The following is a 27799-nucleotide window of genomic DNA, read 5'->3' on the forward strand; positions in this document are numbered from 1 at the left end:
ACAAGTGTTAATGTTCGTTTGTTCTACCGTTTCAGAGCTTCGCTTTTATGGATGTTGTCATCCTTGTTTCATCTTAATTAAATATATAAATATAAATAAACTACTTAAATATATTAAGAAATATTTTTAATTAATTTTATATGAAAGATTTTAGGATATAATATATTTAATTACATTTAATACCCAGGAATCTAAAGGGATAAGACAATGGCCGATAAATTGATATACATCTCCAATGATGATACACAAAATTAACCCTTCTGTAGATTACAATTAGTGGTTAAAAGGTTTGGACACTTAACTTAATGAACAAACTAATCAAAATTCAGTAAAAGTCCCCAAAGTTGGTAGGCCAATGAATAAGAAAATGTTATTATAAAACTTTGGGGACTAATGTAATAAACAGCCCAATGTCACCTCCCTCCCTGTGTTAAAACAAAATTGCAGGGATCTAAAGGGATAAGACAATGGACATTTAGATATACATTAAACATCCACTAAAATGATAAAGTTATTGGTGGAAACTTTTGGACACTTTAATTTGTAACAAACTATATTTGAATTATGTACCCAAAGTTGTTTATAAAACTTTGGGTACCAGTATAATTTACAGTCCAATGTCCCCTCCCTCGTATTACTGGATTTAAAAGAGAAAATCTGTAAACATTAAGTTAATTAAGTTTTAATTCTATGTTTTATAATCTATCTATCTATTCATCTATCTAACTATCTTTCTATCTCTATATATATTTATACATCCATAATATAACTAACTAAATATATATTTATTTAACTATCTAGCTAACCATCTATCTATCTAACTATCTATCTAACAATCTATATAGGTATCTATTTATCCATACATCTCACTATATATCTATATAATTATCTATCTATCTATCTACAAATTTAACAATTTAACTAAATATCAATTATCAATCTATTTAACAATTTATCTATATACTAGCGGCACTTTAAATGTTTTTAAAAGCGAAGCTTTTCTATAATTAGGGTCGGTCCGTCCGTACGTCCGTCCGTACGTCCGTAACGGATAGCTTTTTCCGTTAATTTAGGCATGTTAGAATTGTCCTATCGATTTCAAATTTTGCATGGTGATTCCTTTAGTAGTTAGGTACGATTTAGAAAGCGTAGTAACTCTATAATCATTACCAAAATGTCCGTACGTCCATTTTAAACATGTTTATTTTTTTACTTTTTTAACAACAAATTTTTATGTGATCAAATCATCGGATTGATCTGATTTTTGGTATACTGATATAATGTAATAATGTAATAAGCGAAGCAACTCTATAATCAAGTCCTAAAAATGTAAGTATGTCCATAAAAATTATCCTGTATCAAGCAGTTTTACAACAAATTTACTTACAATTTTGCTTTACTCTTATAATTTTATATTATGATAATTATTAAGTTCTAACACTATACAAGTGTTAATGTCCGTTTGTCCTACCGTTTCAGTGCTTCGCTTTTATGGATGTTGTCATCCTTGTATTTTTAAAAGCGAAGCTTTTCTATAATTAGGGTCGGTCCGTCCGTCCGTACGTCCGTCCGTAACGGATAGCTTTTTTCGTTAATTTAGGAATGTTAGAATTTTCCTATTGATTTCAAACTTTGCATGGTGATTCCTGTAGTAGTTAGGTACGATTTAGAAAGCGTAGCAACTCTATAATCATTACCAGAATGTCCGTATGTCCATTTTAAACATGTTGATTTTTTTTACTTTTTTAACAACTAATTGTTATATGATCTAATAATCCAATTGATCTGATTTTTGGTATACTGATTCCTGGGACAACAAAGTTCAATTTTATAAGCGAAGCAACTCTATAATAAAATCCTAAAGTTGTAAGTATGTCCATAAACATTATTCTGTATCAAGCAGTTTTTCAACAATTTTACTTACAATTTTGCTTCGATTCTTATACATTTATATTCTGATTATTCAGTTCTGACATTATACAAGTGTTAATGTCCGTTTGTCCTACCGTTCCAGTGCTTCGCTTTTATGGATGTTGTCATCCTTGTTTTTATTCCAAATATATCTTTGTTGCGTTCAAGTCTCTACGTAAAATCGAAAATATTTTTTTAAAAATTAGATTTTTGTGATTTCTCATGAGAGGGTGGTGGTACCCTCCACAAAAATAATTATAAACATTCACAGGACCTATGAGAAGCTACCCTGTTAAGAAGAACCCAATCGGTTCAGTGGTTATCGAGATCCTTCGGTACAAACAAACAAACACACAGAGAGAAAGACATTCTATTACTTTATTATAAGGATTTTAGTATAAGGATATATATCTATCTATATATCTTTCTATCTATCTTACTAATAATCTAACTATCTATATATCTATCTATCTAACTAACTATCTATCTATCTATTTCAGGGTGGATGCCAGTTATACAACCTAAAGTTAGTCGACCTTTCCTACAACAAAATCTGTCTGACTGTCTGTCTGTCTGTCTCTGTCTGTCTGTCTCTGTCTGTCTGTCTGTCTGTCTGTCTGTCTGTCTGTCTGTCTGTCTGTCTGTCTGTCTATCTAACTATCTATCTATCAATATAACCATCTACCAATATAACTCTATCTATCTATCTATTTCAGGGTGGATGCCAGCTATATAATCTAAAGTTAGTCGACCTGTCCTACAACAAAATATCCTCTTTCCGCGGCGGCGATCTGGCCCATTCGCCCAACATCCGCGAGCTGCGGCTGCGCGGCAATAAGCTGACCGTACTGGCGGACGCGGCCCTGGCCGGCCTGCCGGCCCTAGTCAGCCTTGACCTGGCCGAGAACCGGTTGGCGGCCATTCCGCCGGCTGTTTTTAAGCCGGTTCCCGCGCTGGAGCGGTTGTTTTTAGAGAATAACAGTTTGGCCATTTTGACGGCGGAGACGTTTACACCCCTGGATAATTTACTTCAGGAATGTGTCGCTTTATTAAGTACCCAAAGTATTAAGTAACTCAACTAATTTAAATTAGTACCCAAAGTTTTTAAGCCAATCAATAAGATCAAAATTTTTAGTATGGTCACTTTGAAAACAACCAATCAAAATTCAATTACCAACGTTTTTGGGCTAACGATAAAGAAAAACTTTGGGTACCAGTGTAATTTATAGTCCATTCTCCCTCCCTTTTCTTGGTACCTAATTAGTAATAAGTACCCAAAGTAATAAGTAGGGTTGGGCCGGATAACCGGCAATTTTCAATATCCGGGCGGATACCATTTATTGAAACTATCCGGATACCTGATACCCGGCTGATTTTTAATGCCGGTTATCTGGTATTAGAAATCAATCAGCCAGATGTCCGGTATTTAATATCCGGCCAATAAAGTCTCCGGCCCAACCCTAGTGATAAGTACCCAAAGTTTTAAGTGTTTTGGGTACCCAAATAGTGACACATGCCATGATGTTTAGTTGAATTTATCTGCCAACGCCCTCACCTCCAACATAGTGGCGGGAGATATTTTCTATCCGCTGACAAAATTGGTTGCGCTGGATCTCAGTCATAATAAAATTACGAGGTAAGGCTTTCTTTTTTAGGGATCTAAAGGGATAAGACAATGCCAGATAAATTGTATACATCCCCAATGATAATACACAATTCAGTGATTGAAACCTTTAAAAAACCAACCAATCCCCAAAGTTGTTAAGCCAACGAATAAGAAAACGTTATTATAAAACTTTGGGGACTAGTGTAATAAACAGCCCATTGTCCCCTTTCTTTCTGGGATTTTCTATCCGCTGACTAAATTGGTCGCTTTGGATCTCAGCCATAATAAGATTACCAGGTAAGGCTTTCTTTTTTAGGGATTTAAAGGTTTAAGACAATGGCAAATAAATTGATGTTCATGTACATTAAGATATATAAGTTTTCCGGAATTTTAAAGTTAGGGGGAGATTTGAAATCTGCATCAAATTTTAAGGATTTTTTATAAAATTGGTTTTTTCTATAATTCTTTATCTAAAAGCGGAATTGCCATTTAAGTTAATTAATTTTGGCATCCGTGATTGGTGGATTTAAAAAATCTGCGCTCTGATTGGATGTTGTACATCATTCAACCAATTAGAGCGCAGGTAGTTTAAAATCCACCTATCCTATTGGTCAAAATTAATTAACTTAAAATGCATTTCCGCTTTTAGATAAAGAATTATACAAAAAACGAATTTTATAAAAAAATCCTTAAAATTTGATGCAGATTTCAAATCTCCCCCTAACATTAAAATTCCGGAAAACTTATATATCTTAATGTACATCCCCAATGATGATACACAAAATTACTCTTTCAGTGATTGAAACGTTTAAAAAAACCAACCAATCCCCAAAGTTGTTAAGCCAACGAATAAGAAAACGTTATTATAAAACTTTGGGGACTAGTGTAATAAACAGCCCATTGTCCTCTCTGATGATGATTTCTGTATCAGTTAGATACAAAATTGGTTGCGCTTGACCTCAGTCATAATAAAGTTACATCCCCAATGATGATACACAAAAAATTACCCCTTCTGTAGATTACAATTAGTGTTTAGCTTTTGACCCCTCGGGTCTGACAAAACTGTTTTTTTTAGTGATGGGAATCCGGATCCGGAATCCGAATCCGGAATCCGCCCAATTTTCGGCCAATTTTGGAATCCGAATCCGGATCCGGAATCCGTTTTTTTATAGCGGATTCCGGATTCTAAATTGGTAGGCTAAAATTACCGTCTTTTTTCTTACAACTCCCTCTGTTTGAAGGAAAAGATCAAAAAAACATTTCTACATAACAAATTTTAATAATTACTAATGTGATGTAAATGTTTTAGTTATGCTGGAAGTCAACACTTTAAACAAATCAAGGCGTCAACCAAGTAACATAGTGATAAATTAACGAAAAAAGCTATCCCTCTGTGACGGACGGCCTTTTAAAATACTGCTAGAATCCGGAATCCGAATCCGGAATCCGCCAAAAATAAGAATCCGGAATCCGCAAGAATCCGTCACTTTTTTTGACGGATTCCTTCAGAATCCGGAATCCGAATCCGGCCCAAAAATTCGACGGATTCCCATCCCTAGTTTTTTTATCTTATTTGGTTTATTTGCCATGTAGCCATGTAGTTTTCAATTCTTTTACCAATCAATGATTTTTCCTACTAATAGATGTTGTCATCCTTGTTTTTACGGGTTTTTTTTAAATTAAGTTTTCGCCATAAAAAGAGGGAACAATGGGTTGTTTATTACACACTAGATTTATTGGAATGTTTTTATTCGTTGGCCTAAAAACTTTGCTTGGCTGGTTCATAAAGATGAGTGTTCAAACGTTTCAACCACTTATTTTAATCTACAGAATTGTTTAATTATGTCTTTCTTCATTGAGGATGTATATCAATTTATCAGCCATTGTCTTATCCCTTTAGATCCCTGAATTTTCTCCCATGTTGTTTTAACAAAAGAATTTTTTTTTGTAACTTTTGGCCGCTCCGCTCAGGTCGGGCTGAAACCAGGGATTTAAAGGGATAAGACAATGGCATATAAATTCATGAACATACCCAATTATACAAAATTACCCTTTTGTAGATTACAATTATTGGTTAAAACGTTTAGAAACCCAACTTAATGAACCAACCAATCAAAATTTATTGAAAGTTCCCAAGGTTGTTATGCCAACGAATATTATTGTAAGACTTTGGGGACTAGTGTAATAAACATCCCAATGTCCCCTCCCTCCCTGCGCTCGGGCTGAAACATTTTTCTTTTTACATTGTTTTCAAAGCTTTGATTCTTAGAGGAATAAATTAATTAGTGTTTCCTCACTGCCGACTAAAGTACCCAAAGTAATAATGAACTGAATAAGCAGAATCAGTATACCAAAATTCATAAGAATCGGACAATTTTATCTCACAAAAATTTGTTGTAAAAAAATAAGCATATTTTAAATTAAGGTACGGACTTTCTAGTAACGATTATAGAGTTGCTGCATTTTCTAAGTTGTACCTAAGAGTTAAAGGAAGTTTGAATTCGATAGGACAATTCTAACCTGTTTAAATTAACGAATTGAGCTAACCATAACGGACTTACAGACCGACCCTGATTATAGAAAAGCTCGCTTTTAAAAATCCTTATAATAAAGTAACAGGACGTTTGTTTGTCTGTGTGTTTGTCTGTATGTTTGTACCAAAGGATTTCAATAACCGCTGAACCAATCGGGTTCTCTTTAGCAGGGTAGCTTCTCATAGGTCCCGGGAAGGTTTATAACTATTTTCTTGGGGGGTGGGACACCCCTAACCCTCCCAAAAAATGAAAAATCCCCCCCCCCCCAAAAAAAAAATCTAAAATAAGAAATTGGATTATTAAATTCGACTCTCTCCTCCTCAAGTGCCCTTAGAGGCCTCTAGGGGCGTAGCCGCTAGTCAATAATAAATTAATAGAATTCCTAAAATGTTTATTTATAAAACCTGAAACTTCTCGATTCAAGAGTAGTTTTTTTTAAATATTAAAATTTTAAAAATCCTCGAATGTTTTTTTGTAAAAATCTTTGAAACTTTGGATTTCATTGTCAGTATGAAAATGTTATTGTAACTGAAGAGTATTTAAATCGAAAGAGAATTCTTTTCTAACGAAGTAATCTGGTGAAAGGTGTCTTTAATAGAATTTGATAATAACATCCATTTCTTATTTTACATAGATAATCGGAGATCTTAAGGGATAAGACAATAGCCGATTAATTGATGTACATCTCCGATGATGATTTACAAAATTACCCCTTTTGTAGATTAAAATTAGTGTTTGAAACGTTTGAAAACTCAACTTAATAAGCCAACCAATCAAAATTCCAACTCAATGTTTCGTCAGCAAGCAGTCCCCAAAGTTTTTTATATCGTTTTCTTATTCGTTGGCTTTGCAACTTTGGGGACTTTTAATGGTTGATTCATTAAATTAGGTGTCCAAACGTTTCAACCAATAATTACTAACTATTTGTTATTTCAGTATTCCCGACTCAATGTTTCGTCAGCAAGTAGTCCCCAAAGTTTTTGATAAGTTTCGTTGGCTTAGCAACTTTGGGGACTTTTAATGGTTGATTTATTAAATTGGGTGTCCAAACGTTTCAACCAATAATTATTTCAGTATTCCTGACTCAATGTTTCGTCAGCAAGTAGTTCCCAAAGTTTTTGATAAGTTTCGTTGGCTTAGCAACTTTGAGGACTTTTAATGAATTTTTAAGGGTTGGCTCAATAAGTTGAGTGTACAAACGTTTCAACTGCTTATTTTAATCTACAGAAAGGGTAACTTTGTAACAAAATTGGGTGTTCAAACGTTTCAACCAATAATCAATAACTATTTGTTATTTCAGTATTCCAACTCAAAGTTTTGAATAACGTTTTCTTATTCGTTGGCTTTGTAACTTTGGGGACTCATAGTGCTTGATTTATAAAATTGGGTGTCCAAACGTTTCAACCAATAATAATTTTGTTATTTCAGTATTCCGGACTCAATGTTTCGCCAGCAAGTTGTGTTACAGATTTTAAATCTTTCCCATAATAAGATTTCAAGCATTGCTGAAGGTTCTTTACAGGTCAGTTCGTTCATCCTTATAATAAAGTAACAGGATGTCTGTCTGTCTGTTTGTCTTATTAAACCTTTCTCATAATAAGATTTCAAGCATTGCTGAAGGTTCTTTACAGGTCAGTTCGTTCATCCTTATAATAAAGTAACAGGATGTCTGTCTGTCTGTTTGTCTTATTAAACCTTTCTCATAATAAGATTTCAAGCATTGCTGAAGGTTCTTTACAGGTCAGTTCGTTCATCCTTATTATAAAGTAACAGGATGTCTGTCTGTCTGTTTGTCTTATTAAACCTTTCTCATAATAAGATTTCAAGCATTGCTGAAGGTTCTTTACAGGTCAGTTCGTTCATCCTTATTATAAAGTAACAGGATGTCTGTCTGTCTGTCTGTTTGTCTGCCTGTTTGTCTGTCTGTCTTTTGTCTGTCTGTCTGTCTGTCCGTCTGTCTGTATGTCAGTCTCTTTGTCTGTCTGTTTGTCTGTCTGTTTGTCTTTCTGTCTGACTGTCCGTCTGTCTGTATGTCAGTCTCTTTGTCTGTCTGTCTGCTTGTTTGTCTGTTTGTAGTTTTACAGAAGGATCTTGCTAACCAATCAGGTTCTCCTTAACAGGGTAGCTTTTCATAGTTCCCGGGAAGGTTTATAACTATTTTAGGGGAGGGTACCACCACCACCCCAAGAGAAATCGTCCCTAGAAAAAAATTATTTTTGATATTCAACACCCCCCTCCTCAAGTGCCCCTAGAGGCCTCTAGGAGGCACTTTAGTTTCTCCTTGGAGGGTGGTGGTATCCTTCCACAAAATAGTCATAAACCTACCCAGGACCTATGAGAAGCTACATAGTATAGGAGATCCGTATCGGTTCAGCGGTTAGAAAGATCCTTTGGTAAAAACCGAAGGACAGTCATATCCAAAGGATTTTATTGATAATGTCGATTTTATTTGTTTTATATATTGGTTGATATATAATATTGGAATGATTTATAAAATTTGATTTAATTATTAACTAGCTTCTACGCCACTAGAGGCCTATAAGGACACTTGATGAGGGGGGGGGGGTAGTTTATTTTCTATAACCCAATAATTTTGCTTTAGATGTTAAAAGAAAAAGAAAAAAAATTAATATTTTTTTTATCCGCGGAAAACTGTCTATAATACAATGCTATTTCAGGCCCTAGCCAACCTGCACATCTTACTGCTGAGCTACAACCTGTTGTCCACCCTTCCCCCCACCATCCTCCACTCCCTCCCCTCTCTCAAGTCTCTCTCTCTGGACCACAATCAGCTGATACGCCTTCCAGAACAGCTGTTCACCTCCTCACCACATCTACAGGTAGGACGACATTTGTTTTTTTAGCGGGAAGATTGCAGATCCTTATTTTCTAGTGAGGGAAATCTTAAGGGATAAGACAATGGCTAATAAATTAATGTACAGCCCAAATTATGATACATATAACTTACCCGTTCTGTAGTGTAAGATCAGTGGTTGAAACGTTTATACAATCAACTTAATAAACCATCCAATCAATATTTACAAGAGGGGACAATGAGCTCCTTATTACACCAGTCCCCAAAGTTTTCAATAACGTTTTCTTATTCGTTCAACAACTTTAAGGACTTAAGGTGAATTTTGATTGGTTAATTCATTAAGTGGAGTCTCAATCACTAAGGGGTAATTTTGTGCATCATCATTGGGGATATAATCAATTTATCAGCTATTGTCTTATCCCTTTAGATCCCTGTAACATAAACATGAACTGTCATTTGTTGGCTCATAAAATTTACGATTGGTTGCTTAGTCTTACATAAAATTGTAATCTACAGAAGGGGTAATTTTGTGCATCATCATTGGGAATGGGTATCAATTTGTCGTCAATTGTCTAGATATTGCGAGGGAGGGAGGGGACATTGGACTGTAATTAAAACTAGTACCCAAAGTATTACGTTGGCTTAAAAACTTTGGGTATCATTTGGATTGGTTGATTAAAGCTAGCGTGAATAGACAATTGATATACATTCTAAAATATGAAAATCAAAATTGAAATTGGTGGTTGAACCAACCAATCAAAATTTTGCAAGATTTCCAACGTGATTATAAAACCTTGGGTACCAGTATAAGTAACTGTGGCCATTTATATTAAACTAGCTACTTCGCCCCTAGCCTCTAGGGGCTTTGTCCCAAGAGGTTTCATTAAACTAATAAACAAAAGAAAATAGTTATAAACCTTACCGGGACATATGAGAAGCTACCTTGTAAAGGAGAACCCAATCGGTTCAGCGGTTACCGAGATCCTTCGCTACAAACAAACAGACAGACATCGTTCTACTTTGTATTATAGATATTTGAAATTGTACCTAACTGATGCAGGAACCATTATGCCAAGTTTAGAATTGGTAGGACAATTTTAATATGCTTAAATCAACGATAAGAGCTGTCCAATACAAACGTATGGACGTACGGCCGGAGACACTAATCATAGAAAAGCTTTGCTTTTTAAGAATAGAAATCTTGAATCTAAATGTTGTTTTTTTTTCAAATATTTTCTTCTTCATAAAAACATATGAATATTTTATTTTGCTTTGTATGTGTGTGTGTGTGTGTGTGTGTGTGTGTGTGTGTGTGTGTGTGTGTGTGTATGTGTGTGGTGTTTTTCAAGGAACTAAAGGGATAAAACAATGGCCGATAAAAGTTGTTTTACATCCCCAGTGATGAAACACAAAACTACCCCTTTTATAGATTACAATTAGTGGTTGAAACGTTTGGTTATCCATTGATCTAAAGGGATAAGACAATGGCTGATACATTGATGTACATCCTCAATTATGATACACAAAACTACCTCTTTTGTAGATAACAATTAGTGGTTGAAACGTTCAGACATCTATGGATCTAAATGGCAATGACAATGGCTGATTAATGTGAACTACTAATTGTAATCTACAAAAGGGGTAATTTTGTTGTGTATAGTCATTGGGGTTGTACATCAATTTATTAATGTTTCTTACAGTAGTACCCAAAGTTTTCTTATTTGTTGGCTAAACAACTTTGGCGGCTTTTGATTGGTTGGTTCATTAGGAGTGATTTTGTGTATCATCATTGGGGATGTACATCAATTTATCATCCATTGTCTTATCCCTTAAGATCCCCCCTCCTTAAGCCTCATATTTGTCAGGGAGGAAGGGGACATTGGGCTGTTTATTACACTAGTCCCCAAAGTTCTATAATAACGTTTTCTTATTCGATCGTCTAAAAACCTTTAGGTCTATTTAATTGGTTGGTTTATTAAGTAGAGTGTCTAAAAGTTTCAACCAATGCAATGCTTGTAATCTACAGAAGGAGTAATTTTGTCCAAATTCATTGTCTTATCCCTTTAGTATGCCTGGTCTGTTTGTACATCTCAATTTTCATATTCATATTTGTTTAGCAAGAATAGAGTAAACTTTCAGGGAGATAAAGGGACGCTCAATCCGATTAATATCCGCTGGATTAGAACCGGTTTTTAGCTTACTCTATCCGCATGATATCCGCGGAAAGCTGTCTATAATACGATCGATAAATAACTATAAAAAAAACACCAGGGTTCTAAAGGGATAAGACAATATTGATGATAAATTGATGCACATCTCCAATGATGATACACATAATTACCCCCTTTTGAAGATTACAATTAGTGGTTGAAACATTTGGACATCCAGGGATCTAAAGGGATAAGACAATATGGATGATAAAATTGATGTACATCTCCAATGATGATACACATAATTACCCCTTTTGTAGATTACAATTAGTGGTTGAAACATTTGGACATCCAGGGGTCTAAAGGGATAAGACAATGGCTTATAAAAATTGTTGTACATACCCAATGATGATACATATAATTACCTCTTTTGTAGATAACAATTAGTGGTTGAAACATTTGGACATCCAGGGATCTAAAGGGATAAGACAATATGGACGATAAAATTGATGTACATCCCCAATCATGATACACATAATTACCCCTTTTGAAGATTACAATTAGTGGTTGAAATATTTGGACATCCAGGGGTCTAAAGGGATAAGAATATGGATGATAAAATGTATGTACATCCACAATGATGATACACATAATTACCCCTTTTGTAGATAACAATTAGTGGTTGAAACATTTGGACATCCAGGGATCTACAGGGATAAGACAATGGATGATAAATTGATGTACATCCCCAATGATGATGATGCACAAAATTAACCCCTTTTTAAGATTAGTGGTTGAAATGTTTTGAACACTCAACTTGAAATGATTAATGTACAAAAAATCCCTCAGTGATGATAAATAAAATTACCCCAATATTTCATTGGTTGAAAAGTTTAGAGACTACCAGTAAGGAACCAACTTATCAATAGTCACCAAAACTCTTGAATAAAACTTTGGGTACTTTTATAATTTACAGTCCAATGTCCCCTCCCTCCCTGGAATAGAGTAAACTTTGCTTTATTTAGAGGGGTTGTTAAACAGGGCTAGAACAATTGGGAATAAATTTGAGTTTAAGATACAAATTATTCTTTTATTGAGGGGTAAAATGGAATAATTACTATTTTAAACTAAGGTGTTTGTCTGCTAAAATTTTCTGTTTAAAGTTAAAGGAAAGGACCAGTTGGACTATTTAGATATAATGAATCTATTACTGCGGATATGCCCCTAGAGGCCTCCAGGGGCCCTTTAGGCTGGGGGGAAGTCGACCTTTCCCACTTTTAAATGTATTTATGAAAAAGTTTTTTTTTTAGGTTAGGGGGTCTTTTAAGTTTTCTATTGGCGATTTCTCCCCTAAATAAAATCTTTCCAGGACCTATGAGAAGCTACACTGTAAAGGAGAACCATATCGGTTCAGCGGTTATTAAGATTTTATGGTACATACAGACAAACAAACAGACATACATACATACAAACAGACAGACAGACAGACAAACAGACAGACATACAAACAGACAGACAGACAACAGACAAACATATAAACAGACAGACAAACAGATAGACAAACAGACAGACTAACAGACAGACAGACAAACAAACAGACATACAAATAGACGGACAGACAGACAAAAAGACTGACATAAAGACAGACAAACAAAAAGATAGACAGACATACAGACAGACAGACAAACATACAGACATACAAACAGACATACAAACAGACAGACAGACAAACAAACAAACAAACTAACAAACAGACATACAAACAGATAGACAAACACACAAAGATCCTGTTACTTTATTTTGTTAAAATTAATCATTGCGAGTTTTGACCTTACACGTTATTTTATTTGATTGAAAGATTCGTTTAAAGATTTGGCATTAGTTATATATAGAGCTCATTACTTAAATAACTATTCCAGTATGGCTTTGAAACCGATTAATATCCGCTGGATTAGAACCGGTTTTAACCGGCCATACAGAAAAATTAAAGCATCGTATTACAGACAATTTTCCATAAATATTAAAATTAAAACCAGATTTAATATTATAATTTTTTATTTTAATATCCGCGGAAAGCAGTCTTTAATACGCTGCGATTTTGAGCCAGGGAGGGAGGGGACATTGGACTGCTAATTTTACTGGTACCCAAAGTATTTAATACACGTTTTTGGGGACACCTCTTGATTGTTTGTCCCAAGTTATAAACGAATAGTTTTAATATAAATGAGGGATAATTTTGTCTGTCATCATTGTGGACATTGCAAGTCTAAACCAAATATGACAATCCTTCTTTTTAAAAAAAAACAAGTATGACAACATCCATAAAAGCGAAGCTCTGAAACGGTAGGACAGACGAACATTATCATTTGTAGAGTGTCAGAACTGGCTATACAAAACATTGAAATATAAGTTTTGACAAAATTATACGTAAAAATATGATTTATCACATAAATTGTTGTTAAAAAGTAAAAAAATCAACATGTTTAAAATGGACGTATGGAAATTTTGGTAACGATTATAGAGTTGCTACGCTTTTTAAATCGTACTTAACTACTACAAGAATCATCATGCAAAGTTTGAAATCGATAGGACAATTCTAACATGCCTAAATAAACGAAAAAAGCTATCCGTTACGGACGGACGTACGGACTGACCTATCCTAATTATAGAAAAGCTTCGCTTTTAAAAATTAAAAGCGTCCAAATGGCTTTTGACATGGCTCACGCGCGGATGCCGAGCCTTGTTTTAAAACAAATATTAGTTTTTAAGATTTAGACCTCATAATTACAAACAGGAAATGCCATTTATGTAATGGAATTTTCCAGTATGGCTTTGAAACCGATTATTATCCGCTGGATTAGAACTGGTTCTAAGCTATATTTAAAAATTATGTATAGCATCGTATTATATTCAGTTTTCTATCAATTAAAAAATGTACTATCATAAGATTAAAAATAGTTTTTTTAAGCCCTTGCCTTCGACATTTTTTATTTGCGGAAAGCTGTTTATAATACGATGAGAGAAATAACTAATATCTTATCGTAGCCCCAAAAGACTGAATTTTCCAGCATGGCTTTATAACCGATTAATATCCGATGGATTAGAATCGGTTCTCATACATACGAATATACTATGTCTAGCATCGTATTATATCCAGTTTTCTATGAATAAAAAATGTACAATCATAAGATTAAAACCAGTTTTTTTAAGCCCGTGCCTTGCGGAAAGCTGTTTATAATACGACGCAAGATATAACTATTATCGTATCGTATTATAGACAGTTTTCCGCGGATAGTGAAACGATAAATTATAATAATTCTGGTTTTGTTGCCCCCTAAAGACTGAATTTTCCAGTATGGCTTAATTTGAAACCGATTATTATTAGAATAGGATTAGAATCGGTTCTGAGCCATGCTTAAAAATCACGTATTGTATTATAGACAATTTTCCTTGAATAATAAAATAAAAATCATAATATCAAGTTTTGTTTGACAGGGCCTTCAGTCCCTCGGTGCCAACTTAAAGTTAACTCTTCACCTTTCTATTCGCGGAAAGCTGTCTAAAATACTAAGCGATAAATAACTATGTCGGTGTTAATAATCGTTTGTCTATCTGTCTGATTTGTTGATCTCTTATGGATGTAGTCATCCTTGTTTTTTTCTTTTCTTAAAATAGCTTATTTAGACAGGGAGGTATGGGACATTAGGCTTTTTATTACACTAGTCCCCAAAGTTTTATAATACTGTTTTCTTATTTGTTAACTTAACAGCCTTGGAGACTTTTATTTGATGTTGATTGGTTGGATGATTAAGTTAATTGTCCACGCGTACCAATTATACTCTTCAGAGTGGGGTAATTTTGTGTAGAATCATTGGGTATGAACATCTATTTATCGGCCATTGTCTTATCCCTTTAGATTCCCTATATATTGAGATATTTATTTTTAGTTTTATGTATTTTTTCTTGAACAAAAGTCAATTATTAGCATTGGAGATTAAAATATTTTAATTTGGATTAAAAATCAGGCATCTAAAGGGATAAGACAATGGCCGATAAATTTATGTACATCCCCAATGATGATGCACAAAATCATCCCTTCTGTAGATTAAAATTAGTGGTTGAAACGTATCAACAATCAACTTAATAAACCAACCAATCAAAAGTCCCCAAAGTTTAAAGATTAAAAAAACGCTATTATAAAACTTTGGGGACAAGTGTAATAAACAGCCCATTGTCCCCTCTCTCTTTGATTAAAGATACAAAATTCAGTTAAGGAAGGATGGTATTAATCATATTAGTACCCAAAGTTTTATTATCGCGTTATTTTATTTGTCGTCTTATCTACTTTTGGGTCCTTTTATTGGATTTTACAAACAGTACAACAATTTTGTGTATCATCATTGGGGATGTATATGAATTTATCGGCCATTGTCTTATCCCTTAAATAAATTACACTAGTACCCAAAGTTTTATAACCACGGTATTTTATTCGTTGACTCAAACTGTACGATCAATCCTTAAATTTGGGATGTATATCAATTTATCGTCCATTGTCTTATCCCTTTAGATCCATGACGAAAATAACTTTTTAAGCTTATTCTGAATTGTAAAGATGTAGGATGTCGGTTTGTTTGTGTTTTCTTTGTTTGTATTTTAAGATCTTTTTAACAACCGCTGGACCTATTTGGGTTTTCTTACAAAGATCTAAAGGGATAAGACGATGAACGATAAATTGATATTCATACTCAATCATAATAAACAAGATTATCCCTATTGTAGATTAAAATTATTGTTTTCAAATGTTTTGTACCAATCTAATAATAGTACCCAAGGTATTAGAGCTAACAAATAATAAAACTTTGGGTACCAATGTAATTTACAGTCCAATGTCCCCTCCCTCCCCATCCCTAGAAATTATTAAAACATCAAATTTTGGTGTGCATTCCCATCCGTTCATTTATTAAATTATCAGAATAGTTTTTTAAATAGCACTAACTTTCAGAGAGAGAGAGGACAATGGGCTGTTTATTACACTAGTCCCCAATGTTTTATGATAACCTTTTCTTATTTGTTGTCTTAACAACTTTGGAAATTTTTTATTATTGGTTGATGCATTAAGTTGAGTGTTCAAAGGTTTTAATCTACAAGAGGTGTAATTTTGTGTATCATTATTGAATATGTACATCAATTTATCGGCCATTGTCTTATCCCTTTAGATTCCTGACTAACTTTCCTTTCAATTTTGATATTATTAACCTCTCCTCTTCTATCATTAATGGCAACGCCCCTAGAGGCCCTTAGGGTCACTAGAGGGGGCAATTTTCTATTGGGAGGGGGGGGGTGATTTTTACCCTGTGCCTCTCCTCCCCCCCCCCCCTTCACCCTCCATAAACCTAATCAGAAGCTGCAGAGGAGAATCATATCGGTTCAACGGTTAGCAAGATCTTTTAGTACAGACAAACATACATCCTATTGCTTTTATATGATAAATATTTGTTGTTTTCTGCGGGAAGGAACCCGATCGGTTCAGCGGTTAGCGAGATCCTTTGGTACAAACAAACAGAGACACAGACAAACACACATCCTGTTACTTTATTATAAGGAATTAGAAATATTTGGGTTTCTTTGCGGAAGGGATGGAACACGGGTTTTAATCCGAGATTAAAGTAGGTGGGGGGGGGGGGGGGGGGAGGGGTGACCATTGTGATCAGGGTGGAGGGAGGGAATATTGGACTAGAAATGACACTGGTACCCAAAGTTTTTTATCTTATATGTTGACTACCAAACTTTGGGTACTTTTATTTTTATTTTTAAGTGTCCCAACTTTTCAACCAATAATTTGTTCTACAGAAGGGGTAATTTTGTTGTATCATCGTTTTGGACTTTATTAATTTATCATCCATTGTCTTATCCCTGGAAATTACTGATTATGATAGGGGTTGGGAGGGGGGGGGGGGGGAGAGTTGGTGACTTTTTGAAGGGTGACTTTACTTTTGATGAAATCAGGAATCTAAAGGGATAAGACAATGAATAAGAAAACTTTGGTTACTAATGTAAGAAACATTAATAAATAGAAAGAGATAAGACAATGGCTGATAAATTGATGCACACCCCCAATACTGATACACAATATTATCCCTTCTGTAGATTACAATGAACAAACCAATCAAAATTCAAGTCCTTAAAGTTGTTAAGCCAACGAATAAGAAAATGTTACTGTAAAACTTTGAGGACTAGTGTAATAAACAGCCCAATATCCTCTCACTGACAGGTGGAGAGGGATCTAAAGGGATAAGACAATGGACGATAAATTGATATTTATCCCCAATAAAATTACCCACTTAATTAAGATTGTAATAATTATTGGTTTAGACCAACCAATCAAAATTCAAATACAGAGTTGGATCTTTAAATCATTTTAGTGGTGAGCCAGATCAGGGTGCGCCAAATTTCAGCCAATCACAGCGCGGCATTTCATAAAATGCTGTGCTCTCATTGGTGGAAAGTTGGCTCACCCCGATCTGGCTCACCACTAAAATGATTTAAAGATCCAGCTCAGTACTCAAAGTTTATATGCTATGCAATTATAAAACTTTGGGTACCAGTAAAACTTACCATCCCTTCCCGGCTTTCCTGGATTTAAATGTAGATTTAAAAGGTGGTGGTGGGGGGGGGGGGGGGGTTAATCTGATTAAAACTTCCCCTGTCCGCCTTTTTGTTAACACCGAAAATCCGATAGAGTTTAATTTAAAGTCAAGAAAACAAAAACATTATTATAACCGGTTCTACCCCCTCCTTTATTCTCTTCCTCACTTTCAGGTTGGGGGGGTGACGCAAATTTCAGATCCCAGATTTCGCGATTTGAATAAAAAATTATCTTTATATGATAGCGAATTAAATAATCTTGCAAGCATCGCTTCTAGTGAAAAATAGTAAATCAAATAGCGAAAACTGAGATCTGAAATTTGCGTCACTCTGCCAATATGACGCAAGTCGCATGACCGCTACGACCTTGGCATTATTTGGTACCATATCCCGAATCCGCCCCCCCCCCCCCCCCGTTAAGAAAACAATGTCTTAAGTTAGGACTGTAAATTGCACTCGTAACCAAAATTTCTAATCACGTTATTTCATTTGTTGATTTAGCGAACTAAATATTTTGTCTAATCACTTGAGATCCCTGAATTTATAATTTTGCTTAGAAATCGCAATCCTTATGTCTCTATTACTAGCGGCTACGCCCCTAGAGGCCTCTAGTTTTTTTTATATTTAAATATGTCTTTGTTGCGTTTGAGTTTTATGTTTCATTGAATACTCTTTGTTAAATCGTGAAACGTAAAAAAATTGATTTTTTGTGATTTCTCTTTGAAGGGTGGTGGTACCCTCCCCCAAAATAGCTATAAACCTTCCTGGGACCTATGAGAAGCTACCCTGTTAACGAAAACCCGATCGGTTCAGCGGTTAGAGAGATCCTTCGGTACAAACACACAGACAAACAAACATCCTGTTACTTTAGTACAAGGATACTAAGTAGAACGATGTCTGTCTGTCTTTCTGTTTGTTTGATTGTAACGTAGGATCTTGCTAACCGCTGAACCGAACGGGTTCTCCTTAACAGGGTAGATTCTCATAGGTCCCGGGAAAGTTTATAACTATTTTGGGGTAGGGTGCCACCACCACCCTCCCAAGAAAAATCACAAAAGAAATCGGAATTTTTTTTACGCAACATGGAAATAATTACATATTTGGAAAGTAACAGGATGTCTGCGATTCTGTTTGTACCAAATGATCTCGCTAACCACTGAACCGATATAGTTTTCCTTTGTAATAAAGCCTTCTTTTTCTCTCCCTTTACCTACCCCCCCCCCCCCTAATGTCTTGCTTATAAATAGGCAAAACTAATTTTTAAATCCGTTGATAATAGGCTATATCCCGCCGTTTCAGAAGGGGGGAGGGAGGGGACATTGGACTGTTTATTACACTAGTCCCCAAAGTTTTTAAATATCGTTTCTTATTCGTTGGTGGTTTTTAATGAATTTTGATTGGTTGGTTCTTTAAGTTGAGTGTCTCAACGTTTCTATAACTAATTGTAGATAATGTACAGAAGGGGTAAATTTGTGTGTCATAATTGGGGAATTCACCAATTTATCGGCCATTGTCTTATTCCTTTGCAAAGAAAAATAAAAATCTTATAATGTTTCAAATGGTTTATTTGCGTCCTTTAAGATCTCGCTAACTTATCAAGTTCTCCGTTTTTAAGATTGACTTTATACAGGTCCTAGTATGGTTTTAGGCTATTTTGATTGTCGCCTTTGAATACAGAAACCCTGGTTGCTAAAAGATTATGTAATGATTTTATTTTAAAGAAGAAATTGATTTAAAAATTTGGTTACCACAAACAAATTAACTAAAGTACCCAAAGATGAAATTAACGATTATAAAACTTTGGGCACCAGTGTTATTAGTATTACCCTCTCAAAGACGAGGGTTAATTTTGTTTAACAACATTATGGATGTTTTAAAATTTTAATATACATTGACTTATCCTGGGTTAGGTTTAAGTTAAAGTCCCCAAAGTTTTTAAATAATTTTTTCTTTTTCGTTAGCTTATCAACTTTGGGGACTTTTATTGAGTTTTGATTGGTTAGTTTATTAATTTAGTGTACTATCGTTGCAACCACTTATTTAATTTTAAAAGGGGTAATTTTGTGTATTATCATTAAGATTCCAGGGATCTAAAGGGATAAGACAATATCCGATAAATTGATGTTTATCCCCAATGATGTTACACAAAATTACCCTTTTTGTAGATTTCAATTAGTAAATACTAAACATAATGAACCAACCAATCTAAATTATTATGCCAACATATAAGAAAAAGTTATTATAAAACTTTGGGGACTAGTGTAATAAACAGCCCAATGTCCCCTCCCTCCCCCCTTCTTGGGATAAAATCTGTCTTTAAAAGGGCGACAAAAAAGTGCCTAATCAGGCCCATACTTGGCTTCTTTAAGATTATCCATTCAAAAACAAGGATGACAACATCCATAAGTACCATACCATAAACCACTACTGTGTCTTAACAGAGAGAGAGAGAGGGGGGACAATGAGCGGTTTATTACACTAGTCCCCAAAGGATTATAATAACTTTTTCTTATTCATTGGCTTGACAACTTTGTAGACTTAGTGAATTTTGATTGGTTGGTTCATTAAGTTGAGTAAGTTGATAGATAAAGCAGATATTATCTTTCTAAAGTAGTAATGTTTTTTTTTGTTATGTTTTGAAGCTTAAAACTTCAATGTCTACTGAACCGATCGAGTTCTTCATTATAGGGAACCTTCCAATATAGATGCCAGAATGGTTTTAAGCTATTTTCTCAATCTTTGAATACTAAAGAGCCCCATTCACTAAAAATTCGGCCATCAAAGTTAATTTGTAGTCGAAAAAATTGTATTTCCCCAATGCGTTACTGACGGTTGGACGAACAAAGTGAATTATAGAGTAGTAGCACATCTAAATAAGGAAGAGAGAGAGAGAGAGAGGGTTTGAAATTGAATAGGTGGGAGAGTTTTTTCAATACTGCCAAGAGAGAGAAAGAGGGAGAGGGGACAATGGGCTGTTTATTACACTAGTCCCCAAGGTTTTCTTATTCGTTGGTTTTATAACAATTTTGATTGGTTCGTTTATTAAGTTCAAACGTTTCAACCATTAATTTTAATCTATAAAAGGGGTAATTTTGTGTATCATCATTGGGGATGTACATCAAATAACGGCCATTGTCTTATCCCTTTAGATCCCTGCTTTTTTAAATGCTGTTTTTGGGGGACGGACGACAAAAATTGGTTTCTATAATTGGAATGTACAGGGCTAAACAGATTGGTAAGAGAGATCTAATATCCGATTAATATCCGCTGGATAAGAACCGGTTCAGTCAGCTATACTATCCGCATGATATCCGCGGAAAGCTGTCTATAATACGATACGATAAATAACTAAAAAAACACTAGGGATCTAAAGGGATAAGACAATGGCCGATAAAAAAATATAAAATTACCCTTTTGTAGTTGAAACTTTCGAACACTCAACTTAATAAACCAACCAATCAAAATTGTTATAAAGCCAACGAAGAAGAAAACGCTATTGTAAAACTTTGGGGACTAGTGTAATAAACAGCCCATTGTCCCCTCTCTCTCTCTCTCTTTCTAGTTATATTTGATTATTAATCCCACTGGTACCCAAAGTTTTAAACACTAACTTTGGGTACTATTTAAAAAAATTTTACAAAAGGGATTATTTTGTTTTATCGACCTTTGGGATGTACAATAATGTATCATCATCCATTGTCTTATCCCTTTAGATCCCTGCTAGCAACAAATCTACCTATCCCTTTCTTTCTGGGGGTGTTCCGTACAGGAACTCGTTTAGTAGGGCCCAACTAGGGATAATGGATATTTTATTACTTGGATGTTTAGTAGGGCCCAACTAGGGATAATGGATATATTATTACTTGGATGTTGCACTAGATTTTCATGTTCTCTCGCATTTACTGTATTTCCATGTTACAGTAAAGCTTTTCTTATGTTGTATATTACTCTCTCTCTCTCTCTCTCTCTCTCTCTCTCTCTCTCTCTCTCTCTCTCTCTCTCTTTCACTCTCTTCTCTCTCTCTCTCTCTCTCTCTCTCTCTCTCTCTCTCTCACTCTCACTCTCACTCTCACTCTCACTCTCACTCTCACTCTCACTCTCACTCTCACTCTCTCTCTCTCTCTCACTCTCACTCTCACTCTCACTCTCTCTCTCTCTTTCACTTTCTTCTCTCTCTTTCTTTCTCTGCTTTCTCTCTCTCTCTCTCTCTCTCTCTCTCTCTCTCTCTCTCTCTCTCTCTCTCTCTCTCTCTCTCTCTCTCTCTCTCTCTCTCTCTCTCTCTCTCACTCTCACTCTCACTCTCACTCTCACTCTCACTCTCACTCTCACTCTCTCTCTCTCTTTCACTTTCTTCTCTCTCTTTCTTTCTCTGCTCTCTCTCTCTCTCTCTCTCTCTCTCTCTCTCTCTCTCTCTCTCTCTCTCTCTCTCTCTCTCTCTCTCTCTCTCTCTCTCTCACTCTCACTCTCACTCTCACTCTCACTCTCACTCTCACTCTCACTCTCACTCTCTCTCTCTCTTTCACTTTCTTCTCTCTCTTTCTCTCTCTGCTTTCTCTCTCTCTCTCTCTCTCTCTCTCTCTCTCTTTCACTCTCTTCTCTCTCTCTCTCTCTCTCTCTCTCTCTCTCTCTCTTTCTTTCTCTTCTCTCTCTCTCTTTCACTCTCTTCTTTCTCTTTCTCTGCTTTCTCTCTCTCTCTCTCTCTCTCTCTGTCTCTCTCTCTGTCTCTCTGTCTCTCTCTCTCTCTGCTTTCTCTCTCCTTCTCTTTCTCTCCCTCTTTCTTTCTTTCTTTAATTCCTTATCTCTCTCTGTCCATCTGTCCACTCCGTTTACCCCACCCTCTTCTCTCCTACTTTATGAACGAACTAACCAATAAATGAGGTCCATATTATCAAGCTAAATGTAACAATGAATGTATTATTACTTGGATGTTGCACCACATTTTCATTTACTCTTATAAAGTGATGCTTGTAGCTGGATTAAATAATGTTATCCCCATCCAAAATCATTGTGAATCGTCAAAGGGGATGTGCATCAATTTATCTGCTATTGTCTTATCCCTTTAGATCCCTGTGTATTATTACTTCATGGATGTTGCACCACATTTTAATAATGATATCCCCTATCAAAATCGTTTTCCCCACCCCATTCTCTCCTACTTTCTTAACGAACTGACCAATAAATGAGGTTCATATTAGCAAGCTGTCAATTTATATATCCACGTATATTCTATATCCACTACAAGGATATTTATTTACAAATCAGAGTCGTCGTATTCGTAATTTTTTTTCGCGCATTTCTCGCTATATATTTTGGCGCATCTTTTTTGCCTGATTTGTTTTTTTTTAGCAGGCAGGGAGGGGACATTGGACTGTAAATTATACTGGTACTCAAAGTTTGCAACAAAAGGGGTAATGTACATCCCCAATTATAATACACAATATTGACCCCTTCGTCACTGCTAAAAATCTTACAAATCAGGCAAAAAATGCACAAAAAATTGTATAAAATCGGCGACTTTTTTTGGCAACTCTGGTCCCCAAGTAACAAATTGGCGGGTCATGGTTTTTAACCACAAGTGAGCGCGCGCCCAGGGTTCTAATATCCGATTAATATCCGCTGGATTAGAACCGGTTCTCAGCATTATTCTATCCGCATGATATCCGCGGAAAACTGGCTATAATACGGTACGATGAATGACTAATAAAACACCAATGATCTAAAGGGATAAGACAATGGCCAATAAACTAATGTACAAATCCAAAATTAATCATTCTGAAGATTGTAATAAGTGGTTGGAACGTTTGGACATCCAATTAAATAAACCAACCAATCAAATTCAAGTCCCCAAAGTTGTTAAGCCAACGAATAAGAAAATGGTATTGTAAATCTTTAGGGACTAGTAGATTAAAAAGCCCATTGTCCTCTCATTCTGACTTTTTATTAAAGGGGGGGGGGGAGGGGGTGTTCGATTCTGCACTTTAATTGAAACCTCTGAAGGATTTAATCGGCGAAAAGAAACGTCGTTAAAGTAGACTTAAATGGGGCTTTGAACAGGAATCTAAAGGGATAAGACAATGGACAATAGATTTTTGTTACATCTCCAATGATGATAAACTAAATTACCTCCTCTAATTGCATAAAATACAGGATAATTGATATTTTAGGACTTTTTTTCTAAACGTTAAAGTAATTACCAAAATTAATAGGATTATTAAAATGGACTTTTTTAAATTATTTATCGCATCGTATTATAGACAGCTTTCCGTGGATATTATAATGTAAAATTGTAAGATTGAAACCAGATTTGTTATTCCCGATGAGCTGAAGGTCCAGTCTAACAAAACTGGTATTAATGTTATTATTTTTATTTTAATATTCGGGGAAAATTGACTGTACAATGATGCTATACACAGTGGATAAGAACCGGTTCTAATCCAGCGGATATTAATCGGTTTTGAAGCCATACTGGAAAATATTTGCCAGGTTTGAAATTGATAAGACTAGTACCCAAAGTTTTAAAGCTCAAAAACTTTGGGGTCGTTATATCGAATTTTAATTAGAAGTGTATTTTAACCTCTTAACTAATAATTTTAATCTACGCAAGGGGTAATTATGTGTATCATCATTGAGGATATAAATATATCAAATGTCTGATCCCTTTAGATCCCTGACTTTTTAAAAACCTTAGATTTAAAGCTTAAATGACAAATCATGATTTTTTTTAAAGCGAAGCTTTTCCATGATGAGGGTCTTTACGCCCGTACGTCCGTCCGTCACACACGGATAGCTTTTTTCGTTAATTTAGGCATGTTAACTTTGCATGTAACTTTTGTAGTTAGGTACGATTGATAGAGCGTAGCAACTCTATAATCATTACAAGAATGTCCGTTTGTCCTACCGTTTCAGAGCTTTGCTTTTATGGATGTTGTCATCCTTGTTTTTAAAGCGATGCATTTCCATAATTAGGGTCTGTACGTCCATACGTACGTCACGGTTAGCTCTCTTCGTTGATTTAGGCATGTTAGAATTGTCCTATCGATTTTAAATTTTAATCGATGATTCCTGTCACAGTTAGGTGCGTTTGAACCAACCAATCAAGGTGTAATAAAAGTCCCAAATAATGTTTATAAAACTTTGGGTACCAGTATAATTTATATTCCAATGTTCCCTCCCTCATTAATCTTTACATAGGAATAAAAGTTATTTCTCGTATTCTTTCGAATCCGGTGGATAGGAACCGGTTCTCATCCATACGAAAAAACTATGTCTAGCATCTTATTATATCAAGATGAAATAAATAACTATTATTTTATCGTATTACTATTATAGACAGCTTTTCGCAGATAGTAAAAATTATAAGATTTTTATTTTAGTATTCGTGGAACATTGTCTGTAATACGATGCTTTACATGATTAGCTCATGATTATCGGATAAAAATCGGTTTCGAAGCCATACTGGAAAAATGAAGTTAATGTTCGTCTGTCTGTCTGTTTTGTTGAGCTTTGCTTTTATGGATGTTGTCATCCTAGTTATAAACATACACATTACACATACACACACACATACACATACACATATACACATACATACACACACACACACACATACAAACACACAAATACACATACAAACACATACATACACACATACACATTATATGTGAAACTCCCTTAATACCCAGGGATCTAAAGGGATAAGACAATGGCCGTTAAAATTGACTTATAAAATGATGTTAAACTAATTAAGCCCTTTAAATTATCATTTAAAATTTTGGACACAAAATATTCAAGTGTAAAAATTTTGTCATAAAACTTTGGGTACCAGTTTATAAAACTTTGGGTACTAGTTTATAAAACTTTGGGTACCAGTTAATAAAACTTTGGGTACCATTTTATAAAACTTTGGGTCCCATTAGGCAATGTCCCCGCCCTCCCTGCATAATACCTCGAGGGATGGGTGGAGAAAAGAAAAGTAAAAATCTTCTAATTTATAAACATCCACTTTACTAAAATAAAACTTCTACTCTGGGATCTAAAGGGATAAGACAATGGCTGATAAATTGATGTACATTCCCAGTACATTTGGTGGTTGAAACGTTTGGACTCTCAACTTTATGACCCAATCAATCAAAAGTCCCCAATGTTGTTATGCCATAGAATAAGAAATCGTTATTATAAAACTTCGGGGACTAGTGTAATGTAATGTAGTGTAATGTAGCCTAATGTCTCCTTCCTCCCTAAGTTTTACTGCTAAATCAGGCGCGTGGCATTTTTGGTAATATTTATAAAAATCCTTTGGCTTATAAACAGTCAAAAATCAACTTTCCTCAACTTCATTTGCTACTAGCGGCTACGCCCCTAGAAGCCTCTAGGGGCTCTTGAGGTAGAAGGGGAAAAAGCCGACATCATCCCATTTTATATTTGAGTTTCTAAATAGTAAAAAAATATTTATTTTTTTTTTGGGGGGGGGAGGGTGAAGACACCCTCCCCAAAAATAGTTTAAAACTTTCTTAGGACCTATAAGAAGCTTCACTGTAAAGGAGAACAATATCGGTTCAGCGGCTAGCAAGATTCTTTAGTACACACAGACACACATCCTTTTATTTTGATGCAAAAGAAGTAAATTTAAAAAGTAAATTTAGTTTGTAGAAATAAAAGTTTTATCTTAAGGCTTTTTGGCGTTATCATGGTTTTATTGTAGAATAGATGTATTATATTAGATGGTATATTAGAGGTATTTATACAGAGAGAGAGAGGACTTTGGGCTGTTTATTACACTAGTCCCCAAAGTTGAATAATAAAGTTTTCTTATATGTTGGCTGAACAACTTTGGAGACTTTAGTATATTTGATTGGTTGGTTAATTAAGTTGAGTTTTCAAACGTCTCAACCACTAATTGTAATCTACAGAAGTGTTAATTTTGTGTATCTAAATGGTGGGGATTACGTCAATTTATCGGCCATTGTCTTATCCCTTTACATTCTTATTACATTTTTAAATTGGTCCAGAAAAAGGGATTAATCATCTAGGGTTTCTATATTTATGGTGCATTATTTGCCAAATGTACCACTTTTCTGCACTACCTCTCCGATTTTGTTAATACTCTATATTTTGGTCCGTTGGGTGATTCAAGGATGCTGGATGGCCAAAAAAAAGTTTCAGAGTCCCTGGATGTCTGGATATCTAGCTATCTATAAGGGTAGGTAACAAAAATTTAAAAAACACCCATTTTTTCACAATTTTAAAAATAAATTTTTTCATCAATCTTACATCCAACCTATACATTTTATACACCAAAATGATCGTTTATTCATGTAAAAAGCGCACATAATGCTATTTTGGCCAAAACTCTAATTTTACAGGGTGTCCAACAAAAAGTGTATTTTGGATATCTAGCGTAATACCCAAAATACCTGTCCGAAAAAAATCATTTTTTTTGGCTTTAATCCTGTGTATTATCTGTGGGCATATGTGGTATATTACGGTTTGGAGGACCCGGGACTATAAGGTTGTCAAATTTCATTTTGGGACACCCTGTAAATGTGATTTTTGTGTCTGTAGAGCTAAAACTTGGTCCAAATTGGCTATTTTTTTCAAATTACTCTAATATGTGTCTTAGTATGTTTGGCCATAGTGTTTTCTGACCAGATCAATATTTTCCTATTTTTTGGACACCCTGTATTTTCAAAAAAAGAGAAAAAATTTTTTTGTTTTTTTTAAATTTTTTTTCTATTTTTAAGTTACTTAAAACTGTCATATAGATACAGATTTTGACTAATAACAATAATATTTGCCTATTTTACAAATTTTTACACTTTTGGGACACCCTGTGCATGTTTTTAAAAAATGATGGTTTTTGCCCATTTTTGGGAGGAAGGAGTCGTTTTAGGGCCATAGACTATTTCTTCATTTTTGTAGAACTTTTCAAGATACATCATTTGTTATTTATGCAAAAAGCGCAAAAACCGAACCGTTTTGCCGTTATTCACTGCCAAAGGCGGAATTTTTTACGTTTTTTGCCGTTCCCGAGGTTCTAATGGGCATTTGAGGTAGGTAGACGTTGATTTTTCAAGATAACTGTGAAATACTTTTATTTAAGCATTTTAATTTACTAAATTTCATGTGCAGTCAAATTTTT

At 34.8% G+C, this 27799-nt stretch overlaps 1 protein-coding gene across 7 annotated transcripts in view; it reads left to right on the forward strand.

Annotated features, from left to right (window-relative positions):
- Positions 1-27799, forward strand: part of LOC145307393 (toll-like receptor Tollo) — a 104638-nt gene that overhangs the window by 30948 nt on the left and 45891 nt on the right. For all 7 annotated transcript variants that reach the window (XR_013875441.1, XR_013875443.1, XR_013875444.1 and 4 more), the window contains exons 7-10: positions 2628-2943; positions 3439-3547; positions 7480-7573; positions 8730-8891. Coding sequence is in view for 1 of the 7 variants with exons in the window: in XM_080149809.1 (XP_080005935.1) it covers positions 2628-2943; positions 3439-3547; positions 7480-7573; positions 8730-8891 (681 nt within the window). In the remaining 6 variants the exon portion in view is untranslated. The remainder of the gene's footprint in view (positions 1-2627; positions 2944-3438; positions 3548-7479; positions 7574-8729; positions 8892-27799) is intronic.

Source organism: Acartia tonsa, chromosome 15 (genome assembly GCF_053477335.1).
Source record: "Acartia tonsa isolate MP-2025a chromosome 15, ASM5347733v1, whole genome shotgun sequence".
Classification (NCBI taxonomy): domain Eukaryota; kingdom Metazoa; phylum Arthropoda; class Copepoda; order Calanoida; family Acartiidae; genus Acartia; species Acartia tonsa.